Here is a 23,218-nt window from a genome sequence, read left to right as displayed (position 1 = left end):
TTGTAGGGATATGAGGACACTACTTGTACTTGGGTTTATAAAGCACTGTGAAAAGCAAACCTTGTCCAGAAGTGAGTTAAGCATATACTGTATTTTCTTTTAGAAGAAATTAAAAAGATTTTGGGTGCATTGGGTAGATTTTATTGCATAAACAATAGTCTTTATGTTCTTCTGATGCATTAGCCTGAAAATTCAATTAGCTTGTTTTTCATCTAATTCTGTTTTGAATTTTATCCAGTCTTTTCCTTCTCTAAAACTTACATTCTGTTAGTTACAAATGTAATCTGTTGCTTTGTGGCTTTATGTGATATGTGGTTTAGATGATGAAATTCATTGGGTGTTAGTTGTTCTGAATGTCACAGTATGATTTATCGCTTGACATTTCGTTATTTGATGAAGACTACCAAAACTGTTTTTCCTTTATCTTCTCTCCTCAATTCTTTTGCTTTCTCATTTCAAAGCCTACTAGAAGTATGAAAGTGCTGTGTCAGGTATGGCATTCAGCATGTTTTTGCTTTAGTTATTCATCATTTGAAAATTTTCACTCTTAAGTCTGTATTTTGAGAAACTTAATATGCAAAATGTATTGGGGGCAATCTTTAATCCTTTCAATGTTTATAAAATTCATTGTAATCTCTTTGCAGTATAAATTAAGGAAATTTAGAAAACGTTGAGTGTATTCAATAATTAAAAATATGCTGAAAAACAATTCTCTTTCATCTATCATAAAGTTAATTCGTAGAATATCAAATCTGGAGGTCTTCAATATTTTGTCTGCCCCTTGCATTGTTAAAAAATTCAGAATAAAAATAATTGCATATAATAGTTATACAGTAGAATCTCAGATTTATGAACTCAGAGTTATCAACTGATTAGTCATTTGGAACCAGATGTGTTCAGTCAGTCAGCAGCAGAGACAACAGCAAAAACAAAAAGCAAATACAGCACAGTATTATTTCAAATGTAAACTACTAAGAAAAGAAGAAAAGCTTTAAAACAAGATTTGATATGGTTAGGAGCTGGCCCTGTTTGTTTTTCTTTCAGATGGCTAAAAGCAGCTTTTTTCATCATCATAGTGAAGTTTCAGAGCTTAAGTCAATGATCAGTTGGAAACTTTTATTAGTTTATTTAGTTAAGAGTTACGAAAAACCTCCATCCTGAAGGTGTTTGTAACTTAGGTTCTACTGTATAGCTATAATAAATACATTTTATCAAAGAGCAGCAGGGCCAATGGCCTCTGTGGGCCCTAGGGCAAGATGAGAGGGAGGCCCAGCTCTGTGACCTAGAAGGGGTGGGGCCTAAGGCAGTCAGGGGCACTGCGCTCCCCCCGCCCCACATGAGATAGTGGAGCAGCTCTACACACACTTCAAAGTGGCCCAGAGCTTTGACTGCTGCTGCTGCCAAATGAGCACTGGCAACACATGCAGCTTTGGGCCCCTTTGAAGTTCTGGGCCCCAGGGGAATTGCCCAGCTGTTGCTGGGCCTTGGAAAAGATTTATAAGACACTTTCTCAGTTTCATTATCTTTTTGTTAGGAAACATACATTGAAATACAAACAGAACATCTGCCTCAGCTGTTGCTCAGAATGATCTCTGCTTTGACAAGCCACCTTCACACTTTGCATTTGTCTGAACTAACTGACTCACTCCGGCTCTGCTCCAAGATCCTCAGTAAGGTTCAACCTCCATTGCTGTCTGCAGGTACAGATGGTACTCTGCAGCTTCCAAGTGGACACAACAGCTCCATCAAAGAATGGGAAGAGAAAAAGGTAATCTGTTAATATCCTTTGCATTGTTCTGTGTTAATTTTGTGTAATATGTGGAATTTTCAGAATACTAAGCATTGGCCTTATTCTGCTAATATTGAAGTCAATGGAAAGTTTCCTAGTGATTATAAGTTAAATCAAATGCTAAGCATTTTCAGCAATCAGACCCATCTTCTTCTGGTGAATTTGCTAGCATAATATTGTATGTTTCCTCAGGTTCCTCACAGTTTTTCTGTGTCTTGTTTCCATCTTGTTAAAATTCAACGTGTGTTTTTTTAGTTTTACAATAACTTAAAACAACAAGGATTCCTGGGGTACCTTAAAGACAATCAGATTTATCTGGGCAAAAGCTTTCAGGGTAAAAATGCTTTTCAGATGCAATAATTTCAAAGTTTTTTAAATATGCAAAAACAGAACATTATAGATAGGGAAAATATAAAATGTCTTTTTATAATAAAATATATAAATTTAAACTTAATTGAATCTTGATTAATGCGAATATTTGAACTGTTAATTGCAGATGAATGCCCTGATCCTTCAGGCTTTTTGCCTTTGTTTTAACATTTAGCATAAGTACAGATCACTTCCAATTCAGGACGTAAGTAAGCACTATAGACCTTTTGAGAAATATTTGGATAAAGCTGTATGCATTAGCCAGTATATAGTAAACTCTAAAAGTTGGATCCAAAGCTCACTGAATTTGGTGGAAGATTTTCTATTGCTTTCAACAATCATTGAATCAAGCATCACAGTCACGATTTCATGTTACCATCTGGAGAAAGTTCTTAACCAATGCCTTCTGGTTAGAGCTGAAGAAGGGCGATGGTGCTGGTGGCCTGAGTATGACCTCTGCTACAGTGCCAGGGTTAATGCTGACTCCATTAGCAGTGTCCTGAGATGGATGTCTCTTTCTTCTCTTGTCCGGGGTTTAAAAGCCTTGCAAAATGCAACAATTGTCATTAATATGCCCCTCACCCAGGCTATGATACAAAGAAGCTAAAGAAGCCATTGGATTCTCTGCATGAAGGAGTATTGAAGATCACTAATGCCATTTGACAAATCCCCTGCTTCATCTCCCTCATTTTAAAAAGTGTCGAGTGCAAATACTTTGTACCAGCAAAAGGTTGTGAGTATTTGTACACATATCTGGCCCCTAAATCTCCGTAATGGCTGAGGTGGTCAATCAGAAGGAGAGACAGGGCCAACTTGGGGCTACTCCAAAAAAGGATTCAGAGAGAATTGATTTGTATGGGTGTAAGATTTATTCATCTTTGTGCCTTCAGATGAGTGTGGCCAAGTCCTCCTTGATCGTTATGATTTCAATACGTGGTGGACCATGGCTAAGTTTGAGGAGTCAGACCATGAAGGATCTACAAAGGTAATTCAGGGCGATCCTCAACAAAGGCATGGTAACTGCTAGGGCAGCTTTCCAGACTGCTTCTGATTAGGCGCAGACTCTGCATCTTGCACTGTGGCCTCAGCCAAATCTATGCAGCAGTTATCTTGTCAGCAGAAAATGAAAGACCTCCTCTTTGACTACTGGGCTCTGTTTATTGAGCAAACTCTGAGCATACTGAGTGGGCTTAAGGATTCCCACACTACCGTAAAATCCATAGTGCTTTACATCCCCAGCCCAGCCTATAAGCAGTTCACATCTCAACAGTCTCAGGGATAAAGGAGCCAAACCTAACAGGAGCAACCTCACAAGGAAAATAAGGGCTAAAAGCAATACCTTAAGCCACTCATCTTTGTCCTCTTTCCCATTTGGCTTGGTTATAGCATCCCTGTAATAAGCAGGGGACCAAGAAATCATTTTGAGCATGCACTTGAGGATCCATGTATTCTGTTTCTCCCAGCAGCCTTTCTTTTTTCTTTGCCGCATGAATCAATATAACCTCAGGCCACTGGATCCTGAACACTGTGTTGTAGGGGTATCCCCTTCAGTTTCTTTCCATCCCCCTGATCTCATCCTCTCATTCTAGCCTTCTTCATGGACCCTTCTCATAAGGATGTCCTCATGCAGGAAGTTCATGGGCTTCTGCTACTGGGTGCAGTACAGGAGGTTCCTCTCATGTATGGGAGTAGGAGGTTCTGTTCATAATACTTTTTAATCCCAAAGGCCAAGAGTGCTCCATATACCATTCTGAACCTATGGGACCTCAACCAACATTTAAGCTGAAGTTCTTGATGGTCTCCCTGGCCTCTCCTGTTCTTTCCATGGACTAGGAGACTGGTATGCCACCTTCAACCTGAATCATGCATACTTCTACATACAATGTTCACAGGTACCAGAAACTTCCTCCGATTTAAAATGTGTTTGTCTCACTACCAGTTTGTGGTCATCCCATTTGGATTGGTTTTGACATCAAAGATGTTTACCAAATGCAGGAAACTTAGGAGCACATTTAATAAGCGGAACTCTTTATTGCAGGTACTTGTTGCACCTCGGACCGCCAAAATTTGGCACCAGTTACTCTCCTTGTCTTCTACTCTTCTTTTTATTTCAGGGGTTTTTTTCAAATGGCATGTTGATCCCTTCTCCCTCAATCCATATTTAAATGTAATACTTTTTTCAGTCTTCTTAAAATGCATATATTTCAGTTGATAGACAATGATGGTTCCTCTTATAGTTGGCAGGGACTGCCATGTATTGTTTTGAGAGTTTTAAAAATTTAATTTTGACAGAAAAATGTCTGGAAGGGATCAATAATAAAAGTGTATAACACATAGTTTATAACTTTGTATCTTAACAGAACTAGGTTTGCCAATGCTCCAGGAATTAAAGATTGGTCTTCAGTTAAAGATTGTCATGTGATGAAACCTGTTGGAATGTGTCCAAAACAACATTAGCAACTGAAAACTGAACTCAAACTTCCATTCTTTTCAATATAGACAAAAGTAAATGATTTCTTATTGTTAATTAGTGACATTCATTTTTAGTTTGTACTTTTATCTCAACTAGGTGCCATCAGTTTCACTTGAGAATTCTCATGATGTATTCGAAGATGGTGAGAATCCTCCAAGCAGTCGATCATCAGAAAGTGGATTTACTGAGTTTGTACAGTACCAGGCAGATACAGCTGATGACATTGACAGGGCACTGAGTGAAGGTCCAGGAGCACCTTGTATCCCTCTTATAGGTAGCACATCCTCAGAGACTGAAACAGCATCAACTGTGGGATCTGAGGAAACCATTGTACAGCCTCCTTCCATAATGACGCAAGGGTCAGCAACTCGAAGTGGGAAGATGATTCAAAAGACTGCAATGCAATGCTGCTTGGAATATGTCCAACAATTTTTAACTAGATTGATTAACCTATATGTAATTCAGAATGAGTTCTTGTCTCTGCCTTTGGCAACAGAGCTTCAAGTGGATCTCACTAAAGAGCAAGGGCAAACTACAAAATGGGATAGAGAATCACAAGGAGATGCTAAGGGGAAAAAAACAAATAAAATGCCAAAAGAATACCTTTCTGCTTTTATTGCTGCATGCCAGCTATATCTTGAATGTTCAAGTTTTCCAGTTTACATTGCAGAAGGGAGCCATACATCAGAATTACATCCTGAGAAATCTGATTTTGGTAAGTAAGGTTTTCTTACTTTCTTCTTTTTATTTTTTTTCCTAGCATGTCTTTTTTTAATGGATTATGTTTTAGAAGCTAAAATATTTCTTAATACAGTTATAAGAAAATCAGTGTTTTGATGTACTATTTTACTACAGATCTGTTTTGATTAGTGAATATGTATTGTTGAGGAGGGGCCTTATAGTAGAACCCAATTTCCAGATTCCACGTCTAAGTATAAAATACATAATGCATGGGTCTGCCATAGTTCTTTGTTACGAGTGCTTTTTTATGCCATAGAATGTATTTGCCCATTGATTAGATTTATGGAATGGTGACAAGATTACATCAAATATGCCTTTAACTCTTCATTAATAATTTAAGTTATCACATTTATGCCCTTGTAAACCAAATACATAACATAAATTATAAATTTCAATTCAGTAAAATTCACACTATCCAAGAGGTGTATGTACCAGCTGAGAACACTCATGAACTTCACTACAGAGTTTTGTTGACAAAACACAAGGAGCGTCCACACTACAAATGTGTTCTGTCGAGAAACTGTCAACAGAACGCAGCAGTTTTTCTCTGCAGAGTTCTGTTGCTCCTGTTCGAGGCGTAATGCTTCTGTTGACAGATTCAGTCAACAAAAAATAGTGTAGATGCTCCAGGGAGCCCTCTGCCCACAGAGAGGGCTTCTGATTCACTGGGCAGCCCTGTTTGCAGAGCTTTCAGTTGGCTGTTCTGTCAACAGAGGGCTGGGTAGTCTGGCTGCTCTCTGTTGACACAGGGCATCAACAGGGGAGCTTCTATTAGGTGTGGACGCATTCTGTTGACAGAGGTTCTGTCGGGAAATATATCCTGACAGTAACTTCTGTCAACAAACATCTGTAGTGTAGACATAGCCCAGATGTACATTTACCTTATTGTTAAGGTGAGGCCTTCTCTCTGACATCTGTAAATAATCTGAATGCCACTACATGGGACTGAACCATACCCAGTAGGTATGTGGGTTACATAAGCTCATTTCCATATGTTTAATATTGTATACGTGTAGTTTTTTTGTTTCTGATGTTTGATAGCAAGTACTGCATGGTGTTAAATGAGAGGGAATTTTATTGGAAAGAAGCAAAGGGGTTTTAATTAGATATTATGAAAAGCTTTCTAACGGCAATGGTAGTTATGCTCTGGAAAAAGGTTCTAATAGAGGTTGTGAAATCTCCATCACTGGAGGTTTTTGAGAACAAATTGTACAAACGCCTATCTGGGTAGTGATTCTGCCTTAACACACGAGGCTAGGTTTGATGACTTCTCAGTGTTTCTTCCGGCCCTACATTTCTGTGTGATACTCTTCTGCTACATCTACACAAGAGGCTTTTCCCTGCAAAACTGTGATTTTATTGGGAAAAACACAAAATGTGCTTTGCCGGTAGTTTGTCAACAAAACCCAGCATGTGCGCCGGCAACATTGTACCTTTCCCCAATCAGGTATAGAACCTCTGTCGACAGTATTTTGTCAATGGAGAGCCTGTGCAGACACTTCTGTCACCTGAGAGAGCTTCCAGTTCAGCAGGCAGCCCTGTTTGCAGAGCTTCTAGTCAGCCATTATGTGGAGAGAGGGTTGGGCATTTTGTCTGCTCTCTGTCAATAGAGCAGATTACTCTTTCGATCTGCTTTTATGTGTAGATGTGACAGAAGTTTTGCCAGGAAATACCTTCCGACAATGACTTCTGTCTACAAAGGCTTCTCATGTAGCTGTAGCCATAGACTTTATTGTCTGAAAGGACCATTGTCATCATCTAGTCTGACCTGCACATTGCAGGCCACAGAACCTCACTCACCCACTTGTCTAATAGACTCCTCACTTCTGACTAAGTTACTGAAGTCCTCAAATCATGATTAAAAATACCTCAAATTACAGAGAATCCAGCATTTGTTGTGGTTTAAACCTTTCAGTGATCTGTGCCCAATGCTGCAGAAGAAAGCAAAAAAATTTTCCAGGGTGTCTGCCAATCTGGGGGAAAATTTCTTCTTCTTTGAGTGGTCCCCGTGGGTGCTCCACAATAGGTGTCGGGCTTGCCCGGCGCTGCAGATCGGAATTCTTCTAGCAGTTTCTATTGGATCGCACCTGCGCCGATGCGCGCCCTCGGTCATGTACGCGATCCTGTCCCCGCCAGTTCCTTCTCAACTGCCATCGGCTGTAGACGGAATCCGCTCCGGCTAAAGCCTGAGACAGATAAGATAGTTATTTTTATGTGTTAGTTCGTTATTGGTCACTATTATACAAAACAACAACAAAAAAAAAAGAGAAAGAGAAGAGCATTTTAAATAGCAGAGAGAAGAGGAACAAAGGAGAGAGGGGCGGACAATAGGCTGTTAAGCCGTCCGCTGCCCTGAAGGCCGTGAATGTTATTTTGGGTTAGAAAGCACTGATTAGTGGCTAAGTATCCTATTAACAGTAAAGACTCACCGCGATGGCTTCCTCGGGGTTTAACAAGTGTGAGTCATGCCGTGAGGCTGTGCCGGCCTCAGATGGCATAGTGAATGCATTCGTTGTCTGGGGGAGTCTCATGTTACCCAGAAGTGTTCCCACTGCGCTAAGCTTACAGCCAGCGCCAGGAAGGACAGAGAAATGAGGCTCAAAATTATCTTGTTTGATAAGGCCCTCCAGCCTGAACCGCCGGAGAAGCCTCACACAGAAGGGCCCTCTGGATCGCGTAAAAGGAAGGCAGCCTCTTTGACCCACTCTGTGCAGAAGAGGAGGAAACTCTCCCCGGCTCGATCATTGCCGGTGGTCCCAGCGAGCAGGACGAGCGGAACGCAGAGCCCCCAGCCGTGAGCTGATGAAAGCGGCAGCGCGGCAGCGCATGTGGCCGAAGCCGGGCCTCCGACTATACAGCAGGCATCACGGAAGGCGCCGCGAGTGCCAGCGCGGCAAGTGCCGGAATCGCCGCCGCAAGCGGCACCGGCTCCCGCAGCGCCAACGGCGCAGGAGCACCCAGCACGGGGCCTACCGGCGCCGGAGGAAGCTACCCACACGGCACCGCTGTTGACAGTGCCGAGCGCGGCGCCGACAACAGGGCCGAGATCCCCGGTACGGGAGGGGGCAGCGCCCACCCTGCAGGGGAGGGGCAAGGCTAGAGCTAAAAGCCGGCACCTTAGCCCATCTCCAGGCGGGGCTGCAATGCCCTCATCACCCAGCCCCCCTCCCGAGATACACATGCCGCACCACCGGGCAGCAACTCCACCGGCTTATTTCGGGCCTCCCTCTCCGTTCCTCCAACCAATTTTGCCGTGGCTCAGGCCACCGTCACCATTTTTGGGCATGGATCCCCTTGAGTAGTATCGCAAACCAGCCTCACCACTATCAATGTCGTCACGGACATCCCGCTCTCCCAGACATCATGGGTACACTCCCCGATCGTGGTCCAGGTCTCCATCACCAGGCCCTTGCCCATGTTGCTATGCTCGTCCTCATCATGCTGAACACAGACACCGCAGGTCTAGATCCAAGGGCAGGTCCTCTCCTACTACTCTCAATACTCCCGTGTACACTCTCGCTCTGGGACAGGAACACAGTTGTCCCGGGGGAATTAGGTCCAGAGTCCCGAGACTTCCCTTCACAGCCCACCAGGGAGCACGTATACCACCGAACTTGGGAGCCAGAGGATTTGGGGGAGGCTTACCCCAGCGGTTCCTCCTCATCCTCCCCAGATGAGGCCATTGCCCCCTCCAGATGACCTTAAACAATTCCAGGAGCTGTTCAAAAGAGTACCATTCACGCAGGACATTCAAATAGCAGAGGTGCAGGAGAAGCACCATAAACTCCTGAAAAATTTGAGACCCCCGGCTTCATCTAAAATCACTATCCCGCTGGACGAAGCCATTATGGAGTCAGCCACTAACATATGGCAGACTCCGGCCTCTATTCCGCCTACAAACAAGAGAGCAGATAAGAAGTACTTCGTCCCAGCCAAGGGCATGGAGTTCCTGTGTAGCCACCCACAACCCAATTCTTTGGTGGTCAAATCGTCCCAGCAGAGGTCGAAGACGTCTCGATACAAATCAGGGGGGTCGGATAAAGATGCTAAGAAATTAGAGCTGTTCGGCAGGAAGGTCTACTCCTCCTCTACCCTATTATTGAGAATGGCAAATTACGTGGCACATCTATCAAACAATAACTTTCACAATTACTCTAGACTCACTCCTCTCATGGATTCACTTCTGGAGGACAAGAAGCCAGTGTTAAAGGCAATTGTCCAAGAGGGCTACGCAGCATCGTGGATGGGAGTCCAGATTGCCCTGGACGTGGCGGACACAGCGGCACGTTCAACAGCCGCAGCAGTGGTAATGCGTAGGGAATCCTGGCTCCAGACGTCCAGTATCCCCAGAGACCTACAGGCGAAGATCATGGATCTTCCTTTTGACAAGCAAAAGCTGTTTGCAGACTCAACTGACTTGGTCCTCCACTCCAGCAAAGACTCGAGGGCCGCACTTAAGACCTTGGGTATTTATACTCCCCCATACAAGAAAAAGAAATTCTATCCTCAGCAAAGACTCTGCGCTTACCAACCACAGCGCACACAATATCAGCAAGGCTATGACCAAGGGCACCATCAACAGCAGCAGCAGTACAGGGCCCCCAGGCGACGTTCTCAACAAAGCTGTACACCCCTGGGGCAAGCCCAGAAACAGCAAGTTTGACGGGTATGTCGAGGACTACACTATCAACACCGTCGCTCAATGCCATTCTCATCTCATGTTCCATCATCGCCTCAAACTGTTCCTCTCCCAGTGGCAAAAGATCACAACAGACAAATGGGTGCTTGAAATTATAGCCACGGGTTACACGATCCCCTTCCAGTCACTTCCACAGACGAAACCTCCCACCCGGCCTCATCTCAGGGACGCTGCCCACGAGGCGAGGCTGAAGCAGGAGGTAGATCACCTCATGTTCATAGGGGCGGTGGAAAGGGTGCAGGAAGAATTCCAAGGGAAAGGTTTTTACTCACGCTACTTCCTAACAGAGAAGAAAACAGGAGGCTGGAGGCCGATCTTGGATCTATGGGGCCTCAACCGTTACTTGCGCAAGCAGCACTTTTCGGATGATTACAGTTGCCTCCATACTTACGGCACTGGACGATGGAGACTGGTTTGCAGCCCTCGACTTAAAGACGCTTACTTTCATATAACAATCCACCCAGCACACAGACGCTTCCTCTGCTTCATGGTCAGCGGGGAACGTTTCCAGTACAGGGTTCTTCCATTCGGCCTATCCTCAGCACCCAGAATCTTTACCAAAACCCTGGCAGTGGTATCAGCCTACTTGCACAGACAGGGGGTGTTTATTTTTCCATATCGGGACGACTGCCTACTGAAAGGGGCCTCAAAGGCAGAGGTCCTACGCATGATACGCGTCACTGCAAACACGTTCACTTCGTTGGGCCTTGTTATCAACCTCGCAAAGTCAAAGACCGAACCCACACAAGATATTGAGTTCACAGGGGCACGCATGAACTCTATCGCATCAAGAGTATACCTGCCCGACGCCCGCTTCCGCGCCATCAACTCCCTGGTGCAAGTCATGACGTACAGCCCCGCAGTGCCGGTCCTAACGTGCCTGCAACTGTTGGGGCACATGGCGGCAGCTACGTTTGTGGTACAGAATGCCAGGTTACACACGCGAAGCCTGCAGCATTGGCTGGCAAGTGTTTACAAACCGGCATCCCACACTGTCCACAGGGTAGTGTCGCCCACGACGGAGGTGCACAGATCGCTAGCGTGGTGGGAAAATCCCAAGAACCTGCTAGTGGGGGTGCCCTTCCACCAACCACAAACTTCTATTTTTCTTACAATCGATGCCTCCCACATAGGATGGGGAGCACACATTGGCAGCAAGGTGACGCAAGGGCTATGGTCCCCTGTGGAACAGACACTGCACATAAACATAACGTTGAAAGCCTCGTACTTGCTGGGCGCCCACAACGTGAAGGCAGATCAGCTGAGCAGGCGCTTCGCCCTCACGCATGAATGGCAGATCCGCTCCGACCTGCTATGGCACATATTTCGTACATGGGAGTTTCCCCAAGTCGATTTGTTTGCCACCCAGTACAACAAGAAGTGTCCCCAGTACTGCTCCAGAGCAGGAATAGGGCAGGGGTCCCTGGGGGATGCATTCATGATTTCATGGAAGGGCCCTCTACTCTACGCATTTCCCCCCCACAACGCTTATCCACAAGGTTCTGCAGAAAGCCAGAAGGGAGAGAGCTTGCATGATACTCATAGTTCCAACTTGGGACCTTCCATAATGGTTTCCCTTGCTTCTGCGCATGTCGGATTGTCCACCACTTCCCCCTACTGGTGGCGCCGGACTTACTCACGCAGGCTCAGGGGTCCATAGTGCACCCGCACCCTCAGGGCCTGCGCCTACAAGCATGGTTAATTCATGGCTCAGTGCCTTAGAGAGCACGTGTACGGAGGGAGTACGACAAGTCTTGGAGTGTAGCTGAAGGACCTCCACCAGGAGGACTTACGAACAGAAATGGACACGCTTTACAGCCTGGTGTTCCACCAAACAGTTAGCTCCCCTTGACGTTCCTATAACTGTAATACTAGAATACCTATTGGACCTCAAATGAGACGGGCTTTCTCCATCCTCACTAAAGGTCCACCTCGCCACTATATCAGCTTTTCGGCATAAAGAGGAAGGGCCCACCGTATTCGCCCACCCTATCGTCACAAGGTTCTTGAAGGGGCTGGTAAACCTGTACCCCCCTCAAAAACCGCTACCTCCGTCATGGAGTTTGGACTTGGTGCTCAACACGCTATCAGGACCACCCTTCGAACCATTAGCCACGGTACCCCTCCGACTCCGTACTATGAAAACAACCTTCCTTCTTGCGATTACGTCAGCCCGCAGGGTGAGCGAGCTTGCAGCAGTGATGGCAACGCCGCCCTGCACAGTATTCTCAAAGGAGGCGGTAATCTTACGGTTACACCCAGCCTTCGTTCCAAAAGTTTCCTCGGAGTTCCATCTTAACGAACCAATAGTTTTACCCTCGTTTTACCCGAAGCCTCATAGCTCCAGCAAGGAGGCGCGCCTACATCTCCTAGATGTGAGAAGGGCGTTGGCCTTTTACATAGACAGAACTACGTCCTTCCGGAAAACGGACAGGCTTCTGGTGTCTCTCGCTCCCAGGTCAAAAGGGGAATGCCTCTCTTCCCAGAGAATTTCAAAGCACATTGTGTCCTGTATAAAAATGTGCTACGAGCTTCGAAAGACCCCTTTGCTGGCCCCGCCTAGGGCTCACTCCACCAGGGCGGTGGCGGCATCAACAGCCTTCTTCAAGGGAATCCCGTTAAAAGACATCTGTAGAGCAGCGACCTGGTCATCCTACAACACCTTCGCCAAACATTACGCCCTGCATCCAGTGTTCGATGAGAATACCCGTCTGTCGACAGCAGTCCTCTCGGGGGCAAGCTGCACATGAATCGATTACGCACCTCCTTACTTGGGTTACTGCTGCGTAGTCACCTATTGTGGAGCACCCACGGGGACCACTCGAAGAAGAAAGAGAAGTTACTCACCTGTAGTAACGATGGTTCTTCGAGATGTGTCCCTGTGGGTGCTCCACCACCCGACCATCCTCCCCGCTTCGGATCTCTGTCTGGTGTTTTTCAGGAGCATCTGAGGCGGTTGGTCAAGGAACTGGCAGGGACAGGATCGCGCACATGACCGAGGGTGCGCAAGGGAGCGGCGTGCATCGACGCATGCACGATCCAATAGAAACTGCTAGAAGAATTCCGGTCTGCGGCGCCAGGCAAGCCCAGCACCTATTGTGGAGCACCCACGGGGACACATCTCGAAGAACCATCGTTACTACAGGTGAGTAACTTCTCTTTCCCAACCCTAAATATAGTAATTGCCAGCCAGACACCCATGAAAGAATTCATTCATAACTCAGAGTTCTTCCCATCTAGTGTTTCATTTCTGGTAACTAGTGATAATCCTAGGATTCCACTTGTTTTTGCTGAAACAGACTAAAAAAGCTATTTCTTTTAAACTAATCATCCTGTGATCACCCACTACGCTCAGGTCTTTGTTCCGCTCTTTCCCTTCCAGCTTATATATCTGCAGCTTATGGCAAAAATTGCACTTGGTGCTATTAAATTTCATCTAATTTCTATTACTATGGTCAAGGTCAATATATTCAATTACTATCTTCAGCATCATCCAGACCATCTTGTATGATACTCCAATCCTCCTCTGTGTTGGTAATACCTCCCCAATAGTGTGTCATCCATTAGAGCACTCTCACTTTGTGTACCAAGTTCATTAATGAAAATCTTAAATAAGATAGTTCACAATGCTAGTCACTGAGGATCTCCAGTAGTAACCTCCCTCCAGCTGTACAGTTTACCTTTACCTTTTACCAGTCCCTTATTCACCTTTCATTTCTCATATTAATTCCCATCATGTCCAATTTAACTAGTAATATCCAATGTGTAACTGTATCTAATGTCTTGTTGAAATCCAGGTAGATTAGATCTACTGCATTTCCATTTTCTGAAAAATCAGTTACCTTCTCAAAGAAAGAGATCATACTGGACCAACCTGATCTACCTTTTGTAAAATTATGTTGTATTTTTATCTCAATTACCATTTACTTCTATGTCATTATCTACTTTCTCTTTCAAAATTTGTTTCAAGACCTTGCATACAATTGAAGTTGAACTGTGGGCTTATAATTTCATGGATAACTCTCTCTTTCCCCTTTTTAAAAAGTAGATACTATATTAGCAATTCTCTGGTATTGGGTACAACCCCCAAATATATAGTCATTAAAAATCTTTCCTATTGAGCTTTTTTAACTTGAATCCAATCCACATTATGAACTTTGCCGTCTACTTCAGTACTTGCTGTGTGTGTAAATTTTGTGGAAATTGACCAAATAAACCACAGAGTTATTTCTGGAATATTTAGTGGTAAGATTTTGTTTTTCATTATTTATTTCATTATGATTTCCCAAAGACAATAAATATGTCAGGAGAACAAATAAAAGCAGTGTGTATTGTAACATATTATAAAAATATAGTCCTCAGTAAAAGGCGTGAAATAAATTTAACCCACCTATTTTTGAGATAAAATTGCTACAAACAAGTTTTTCATACTCTCTTATTCAGTTTTTATATCAAAAGTTGTAATACACTTTCCTCTTAAGAAAAGTAATAGTGAAACTGACTTGGTAGTAGTAGGACTGACTTATGGACTTTTATGCATGTATAAAATACAGTGATCTAAAAAAATGTTATATTGGAAGCAAGACAATTTGTTTTCATCTCACATGGGCTACGTCTACACGTGCAGCCAACATCGAAATAGCTTATTTCGATGTTGCGACATCGAAATAGTATATTTCGATGAATAACGTCTACACGTCCTCCAGGACCGGCAACGTCGATGTTCAACTTTGACGTTGCTCAGCCCAACATCGAAATAGGTGCAGCGAGGGAACGTCTACACGTCAAAGTAGCACACATCGAAATAGGGATGCCAGGCACAGCTGCAGACAGGGTCACAGGGCGGACTCAACAGCCAGCCGCTCCCTTAAAGGGCCCCTCCCAGACACAGTTGCACTAAACAACACAAGATACACAGAGCTGACAACTGGTTGCAGACCCTGTGCCTGCAGCATAGATCCCCAGCTGCCGCAGAAGCAGCCAGAAGCCCTGGGCTAAGGGCTGCTGCCCACGGTGACCATAGAGCCTCGCAGGGGCTGGAGAGAGAGCATCTCTCAACCCCCCAGCTGATGGCCGCCATGGAGGACCCAGCAATTTCGACGTTGCGGGACGCGGATCGTCTACACGGTCCCTACTTTGACGTTGAATGTCAAAGTAGGGCGCTATTCCTATCTCCTCATGAGGTTAGCGACTTCGACGTCTCGCCGCCTAACGTCAAAGTTAACTTCGAAATAGCGCCCGATGCGTGTAGACGCAACAGGCGCTATTTCGAAGTTGGTGCCGCTACTTCGAAGTAGCGTGCACGTGTAGACGCAGCTATGGAGTACAGGAAAAATATAGTCCATAAGAGTTTATTTTATTAATTCATTATCATCATAAGGAAATTATCTCATTGCTCAGTGAATTGTCTTTTATTGTCTGTTTGGGTCATTTTGCTTGACACATTGGCTAAATGTAAAATGCCATCTTCTGGAGCTAGGTATATTAATATGGTAATATCGTATTTGTAATTTAAGTATTCATTTTTGTTAAATGTTATATACTTTTAAAAGGAGATATGGCATTTGAGTTCTTTTTAGCCACCAACTTTATATATATAAAAAAAGAATTACTGACAGTACAAATTATTTCCTCTCGTAAGTATTACAAGAGACAGTTCAAATATAGAAGTTAAATGAATGCTGTAGAATTGAGTTGAGAGTTATGGTAGGTACGCAGAATCGAAGAAAAACTAACTATAGTACAGCCATGTCATATATAATGGAAAATATTTCCTTTGATTTTCATTTCAGACTGTGAACAAGTACAGCCTCCATTGTGGCTTCAGACTCTTATGAATGCTTGTAGACAAGCAAGTGATTTTAGTGTTCAAGGTGTTGCTATTTCTCTGGTGATGGACTTGGTTGGATTGACTCAATCTGTTGCTGTTGTCTCTGGAGAAAACCTAAACAGTGTGGAAACTGCACAGCCCCTAAGTCCAAACCAAGGAAGAGTTGCTGTAGTTATCAGGCCTCCTCTTACTCAAGGGAATCTGAGATATATGGTTGAAAAGACTGATTTTTTCAAGGTACAATAAACATCATACAGCCCATGCTTTATTTCTTTGCTCTAGACTGTGTTTACAGCAGCAAGAAGACACACTTTCCAAATCCACATCCACCTTTGTCCTTTTTGTACATTATGTAGATTGTGGAATAAAATTTTCGTCCTGGGTGACATTACAATTTCTATTTTCTGTTCTACAATTTAAATTAAAATAGTTAGCTACAAGTGTTCCACGGGTGTAGATATCAACAGCTGATTTAAGTAGCTCTTTTGGAAATATAAGTGAAAGAAGTGAAATACTAGACTTGGGAAGATGATACGACAATTAACCAAGACACGAACCTGGGAGAAAATGTTCTGGGTAGATGGTGGTTTAACAACAACAGTAATATTAATGACTTATAGATTGTGAACTCTTTTAAATTATTTATCAAAATTTTGATTTTACACTATAATTACAATATTAGATACAAGATTCTGGAGACAAATTGTATTAGCTCCACTCTTGTGATATAGTGATCAGAAATCCTCAACAAAAGAATATTCTTTAGTAAATAGTTAATTATCATAGTATTGAAATATTGTAGGTTGATGAAAGTTAACTATTAAGTACTGCTTCATCTGAGTGAAATTTTATGGAATTTTATACAGTAGGGTATTGTAGGTATTTTTGGCTTTTTTTTGTATAGGTAGAAGCTATGCATAATCACATAATTTGTCCAGGCTTTTCATATTTTCACTGACACTGCATATGTCTTTTTTATTGTGTAAAGCTAGTAAATCTTCAGAAAAAATATAAGATATTAATTATCTTAAAACATATTTTCATTTACAAAGCATGTGGCTTTAACTCTGTGGGACCAGCTGGGTGATGGAACTCCTCAACATCATCAGAAGAGTGTGGAGCTCTTTTACCAGTTGCACAACCTGGTTCCATCTTCCAGCATTTGTGAGGATGTTATAAGTCAGCAACTGACCCACAAAGACAAGGTAAATTTTCCCGCCTGCTGTACGATATTAAAAGGTGAATTAAAGGAATGGTCAGAAAATACAGTAATATTGTGAGGTGTAAGTAGAGGACTTAATAGTTCATCAGACAGTTTGAGTTGTTTCATGTATGTGTGCACAAATACATACACACCGATATACTGATATATAAAGATTGTAATATGTTCGTAAAATTGTGACTGCTTACAAATCTGTACCTCACCTTTCCTTTCTGTTCCTTTATCTAATTTATGATCCCATCATGGTAGTGTCAGAGCGCTTCACAAACACTAATTTATCTTCACAATGCATTTGTAAGACAGAGGGAGGAGTTGTCCCTGTTTTTCTAATAGAGAACTAAAGTGCAGATAGATATAATGACTTAACCAAAGTCACACAGGAGTCAGTTGTAAAGCATGGAACTGAACCTAGATCTGAGCATCTGAGTCTCAAACATACATCATCCTCCTACCCACATCTTTCCATACTCCTGCCTCCTTCCCCGTGCAGCTGTTGCTCTCTCTTTCTTAGTCTAGGCCCATTCTTCCTCCTCATGTTTTCTCTTTGTTGTATTCTGACCAGCATTATAGCAAGCCCTGTATAACTCCTTCTCCTTCTCCAATAAATATCCCTTGATAAATGATCTATTTGTTGACATGTTCTTCTGTCTCCACTTCATCTTTGGGCTTAAACTGCAGCACGGGAGGTTTAGGTTGGACATTAGGAAAAAGTTCCTAACTGTCAGGGTGGTCAAACACTGGAATAAATTGCCTAGGGAGGTTGTGGAATTTCCATCTCTGGAGATATTTAAGAACAGGTTAGATAAGTGTCTATTAGGGATGGTCTAGACAGTACTTGAGGGCAGGGGGCTGGACTCGATGACCTCTCAAGGTCCCTTCCAGTCCTAGCATTCTGTGATTCATCTCGAAACTTGTTAGTTTTTCTCCAGCTTACCTTTTCTCATTGTCAAGCCTGCCCATGAAGATATTTTGCTTTTATCATTACTCTTGATAGTGATGGCAGTGGTCCTTCTTCTGTTCACTTAAGTATTTACAAACCCCTTTACTTATTTCCCTTTGGCCCCACTCAGGCTATGGCTATACTACAGCACTCTGTTGATGGAAGTCACTGTTGGAAGAGATTACCCAACAAAACTTCTGTCCACAGTGCGGCCACACACAAAAGCTAATCAGAAGAGTGCTCCGTTCTGTTGACGAAGCTGCCAGACTGCCCAGCTGCACTCTCAACAGAACGGGCACCTGGAAGCACAGCAAACAGGGCTGCTCATTGTCCTGTACGCCCTGTACATTGATTAGAAGCCTCCCCCAAGTGTCCACACAGCTTTTTTGTTGACATACTCTGCCCACAGCGGTGCTATGCCTCATGGCTTTGAGGCAGAATGCTGCTGGTGAAAGTGCTGAGTTTTGTCAACAAACTGTTGACAAAATGCATTTTGTGTGTGGATGTGCCACCAGTTTAGTCTACAAAAAACGGGTTTTGTTGGCAAAACTTGCTAGTGTAAGTGTAGCCTCAGTTTGGTCTCTTCTATCCTTGCCATCCTTTTTTTTTTTTTTTTTTTTTTGAGGTCTGTTTCTCTGCTGTCCTCAACCCTCTTGCCTTGGGTGGCTTCTAATAAGATATCTGGTATGTCTGCTTGTTTTAATAGTGTTTGCTCCTTTTTTCTGGCTTGGGTCCTGTGACTGACTTACTGGTTCTTATTCTGCCTTTCTAACTCATTCAGCAGCTGCTTTCATGGTCTTCAGAGATGTAGATTAATCAAGGCCATTGATAGTGCACAAGAAGAAGTTTTATACTCTTGCAAAACCCAGGAACTTTTCTGTATGTTCTTGAGCACTGTGTATTGTAACTGTTTATATAGAGAGCGTTCCTGTAACAGAGGTTTTCAGAGGTAGAGGGGGAAGACCAAAGCCAAGCCCAACCCAGGTGTGCAGGGGAGTGGCATGCAGAGGGTACAAACCTAAAACCCAAGGCTTCTGCCATAGACAGGGAATGTAATCTTTGCCCTTGGCCCAGGCCTGAGCTTCAGCCCTGGGTAATGGAGCTTGGGCTTTGACTTGAGCTTGGGCCCTAGCAAGTATAATACCTATCTTGACCCATAGTTTGAGAACCCTGCAATAACATCTCTCTCCCTAGAATAGAAAGTGAGCAGGCTCGATTATCTATATAGTCTTTCACATCACTAAGCAACTTTACCTCCCTTCCAGTTTTGTGGTTCCACCCACGTTCCCTTCCTTCTCCTGCCATTTGCTTTTGGGAGATTTCTGTGCTGTTTATCTTTTGTAGCATTACATTTGCCAATACCTGGGTATTTCTGTAAGTGAACTACCCTCACAATCATTCCCTTATTACAAAATAAACTACTCCGGAATAGCTATTCTGAAATAGCTTATTTTGAAATAAGACTGCTGTGTAGACATGTCTTACTCTGAGTTTGCCTTTATTGTTTGTGATGGTGTACATCTTACACTGTTTCTGAAGTTTACAAATTTTGTATTGGTTTCTTATTTTATTCAGTAATGCAGTAGATACCAGTAGCATTAAGTCCAAGTCTTTGTTGTTTTGACATACGTATTCTAACTTCATTATTTTTCATGCCTACAACTTGCATGATCTCTGATAAATTTATATGTAAGTGTACCACAGTTGTGTGAAAAGGTTAATTGGTGAGGCTTTATTGCATTTCATTTTGATCATATGTATGGAAAATATACTTCTCACATATTAATTTTGGGCATAAATATTTTTTCTAAAGCAACTAAGATTTAATTTACATTTTCCCTTTCTTCATCTGCCAACTGTGAGTGCTGACATATTGGAAAGCAGTCCTTACCCATTGATTTATTCAGTGAAGACATTCTGTCGGCTATGATTTATTTGTCAAGTCTGGCATCCACTTCACCATTTGCACATGAGACCATGAAGCAGCTCCATTTTTCATAAGCATCTCCGCTACATGTGTTTGTTCTATAGCAGCGAGTGGGATGCGAGTTCTTAAGGTGTCACTGAGTGATTCTGATCACCCACAACAAAGAATTAAAGCAGTAAAAACTTCTATTCTGACACCAAGTTAAGAACTAGCATAAAGAGCAGACAGTAGAAATCATCTACAGTGTGGAAATTTTATTGGTCCTACAAAACTCAGGAGCTATGCTACATATTCTTGAGCTTTGTCTGCTGGCATCTAATCAATTTGCTATTTACACATATTGAGATAAAACCCTCTGATAACACTCTTTATCTTCCCATCATTCTGATCTCTCGGTGTTCTGTTTTTAAACCCTTCTCTTTTCCCTCTTAACTGCGTTAAAATGTCTTCAGTGCCATGATTTTTAAGTACCACTTCCATGACAATGATTACTATCATTTTCACAAGCTGAGTACCTCATCTTTCCTGCTAATCTCTCTGTATTTCTGTCACCTTTTCTATCGCCTGTAGGAAATGTTTTGTCCTGGATATTAAATTTTCTTATTTTTAAATAGTGTACATAGTTTGTTTTTTTTTAATTATAATCTATTCTTGCCTCTCAGGATTAGTAATAAAGAACTATCTTTAAATAAAAATGAGAAACGAAAAATCTGACCTGAACCCATGTTTCCATTTCTTCATAGTGTTCATCTGCTGTATTGAAAGGGGGTACCATGTATTAAAAGGGGGTACTTGTTTTTATTGTGTACTTGTGTGTTTATATTTTTCTGGGACTGGAATATTTTGACTCATTGGGAACTGGTCATGTCTACGCCTTATTTTCTATAATCAACAAATATATATATTGGTAACTTGAATTCTTTTTCATCTTAAACTTGGAGAATTAGAAAATCAAGCTCAGTAAGGTGGTAAATAAGCTTTTTTTAAAGATAACTACAATTATGGGTCTAGAAACTTGGTGGTATCTTTTTAAGCATGTGTATAACTGTACAGTGAACTGAAATTAATTATTTTAAGGAGTTTGTAAAGATAATTTAATATAATCATTTACATTCTTGTCTAGCTTTCTTTTTTGCTGTTTTGCTGGGGATCAATAGTCAATTTGATCTAACACATGCTTTGTTCTACAGAAAATAAGGATGGAAGCTCATGCAAAGTTTGCAGTGCTTTGGCATCTCACAAGGGACCTTCCTATTAACAAATCTTCTTCCTTTGGTCGTTCCTTTGACAGGTTAGTTATCATGTTCATGGTTCAGTAAACTTTGTTCTATTACATTAACTGTGCAAGTAGTTCAGTGGTGTAATCTGGGAAACTCATAAATTTCACTGCGTGGAGCAAGAATACTCTTTTCAACATTTAAATAGAATTAGAGCTAACAGCACAGTTTGCAAACTTCACTGACAGTCTTGTGGATACAGCTGAGCAAATAATTGATCTCTTTTTTTAGTTTGAGAAACAAACTGAAAAATGAAAAATCCATTAAAAATTGACTTTATTCAAATGGAAGTGGATGTTTTTTCTGTCTTTTTTTCCCCACCAAAAATAAGTAAAAGCCCAGAAAAATACTCCTTTTGAATTCAAATAAAATATTTAATTTAACTCTAAACTAACTTCTGGGCCTGTTTTGTTTTGTTCTAAGTTGTTCCCAGAGTTTTTTAAACTTTTTTAAATTAAAATCTGCCTTAAATTTGAAACAAAATCTTGTTTCAAAATAAATTTGAGACATTTTAGTTTAAAAATGGCTAAAACAAAAAAATTAAATTAGAAATAAAAAGTTGATGCTGAGCAGATGATGTAATAGAGCTTGAAAAAAAATATCTGGAAGTAGCCACTAGGTGATGAAACTTTACTTTTAAATCTATGTTTGCACTTCTATATATTTGATGAAAAACTTCTTAATGGAGCGTATAGACTGTTCAAAATTTTTTTTCATCAGACTCTCATCATGAGCCTCAGCTTTCTTGTCTAGGATTGTGCACATAGTACACAATTTGTTTGTGTGAGTGTGATGAAAAAAATTGATTTGAATATCATTTCCTTTACCTGAAACTGTGGGGGACAGCACAGGGAAGTGTTGGATCTCATCTTGCATTTCTTTTGGAGTTACCTCTATCACGCATGACTGAAGATAAGATGGTAAATTCTGTGCACACTGTAGAAACGCTGATGAATATGTACCACATACTATCTTAACAATGTATAGATAGTTAGGGACTAGTAGGTGTATTAACGAAGAGGTAAGGAAGCTGTTAATTTTTTCCTCTGGAAAGGGATCTCAGGACCTAATACATTCAAGGGAGAAAATGATGCAGATAGGAAGAGTGTTACTATCAAGCTATATTTCTGTTCTCAGTTCTTGAGGATAACACCTGTAGATAATGAATAATACATTGATTTTTCTGTAAGTATAATCCCTGACAGACTGACTTGAAAGTGGGATGTCTGGAGCTTAGTGCATGAGCTGCTACAGTTTGAAGTAAAAAGCCAGCTGCCTTTCAGAGAAAGCTTTATAGAAGACTCATTCTTTCTCTTTGTAAGTGATCTGAGTGCCATTACGTGGAACTGAACCACACGCAGTAGGTGTGTGGATTATATACGCTCATTTCAAGGTGTTTAAAATTGTTACCATTCCTTATAGTAGAGTGGCATCTAGAGGCAATCATATCAGGGCTTCACTGTCCTAGATATTGTACAAACACGGTACATGAGAATTCCTCTGTTATTTTGATCTGTCTTTACTCTTGGCTCTTTGCCTCCTTTTCTGTCATTCTAGAATCCCTATTTGTCTTTTAGATGCGGAATTTGAAAGAGAATTTCTGATTTGTTTCCAAACAAAATACCATTAATATGAAGTAAACCATAGGAAGTATGTCCTGGGACACTCATCTGAGCAAACCTTTAGTTACTATTGCTCAGTACATAGGTCATGAAGCGTTATTACAATCACATCAGTGCAAACTTTGAGAAGAATATATTTTTTGAAAATCTGAGTAGAGTTTGCTTACACCTCTCAGCGTTCCTCATGCATGTCTGAGAGGTTTGTAAATTAAAGATAGATGATGCTTTCTAATTATTTTGAGCGAAAGGGAGGAAGTACACTTGCATGTGGAGATAGAAAAAGCAAAGATTGTTGCTGTTGGAAAAATATTGACGTTTCATGTACATTA

General features: G+C 42.0%; 1 protein-coding gene across 6 annotated transcripts in view; it reads left to right on the top strand.

Annotated features, from left to right (window-relative positions):
* The window catches only part of DOP1A (DOP1 leucine zipper like protein A), a 118,740-nt gene that overhangs the window by 52,625 nt on the left and 42,897 nt on the right, over nucleotides 1–23,218 (top strand). For all 6 annotated transcript variants that reach the window (XR_012645089.1, XM_074990960.1, XM_074990959.1 and 3 more), the window contains exons 14-19: nucleotides 462–491; nucleotides 1,535–1,768; nucleotides 4,728–5,346; nucleotides 15,864–16,138; nucleotides 16,954–17,106; nucleotides 21,181–21,281. Coding sequence is in view for 5 of the 6 variants with exons in the window: in XM_074990960.1 (XP_074847061.1) it covers nucleotides 462–491; nucleotides 1,535–1,768; nucleotides 4,728–5,346; nucleotides 15,864–16,138; nucleotides 16,954–17,106; nucleotides 21,181–21,281 (1,412 nt within the window). In the remaining variant the exon portion in view is untranslated. The remainder of the gene's footprint in view (nucleotides 1–461; nucleotides 492–1,534; nucleotides 1,769–4,727; nucleotides 5,347–15,863; nucleotides 16,139–16,953; nucleotides 17,107–21,180; nucleotides 21,282–23,218) is intronic.

The sequence above is a fragment of the Carettochelys insculpta genome, chromosome 3 (genome assembly GCF_033958435.1).
Source record: "Carettochelys insculpta isolate YL-2023 chromosome 3, ASM3395843v1, whole genome shotgun sequence".
NCBI lineage: Eukaryota > Metazoa > Chordata > Testudines > Carettochelyidae > Carettochelys > Carettochelys insculpta.
Note: the sequence above shows the minus strand (reverse complement) of the source record. Positions and strands in the feature narration are given on the sequence as shown.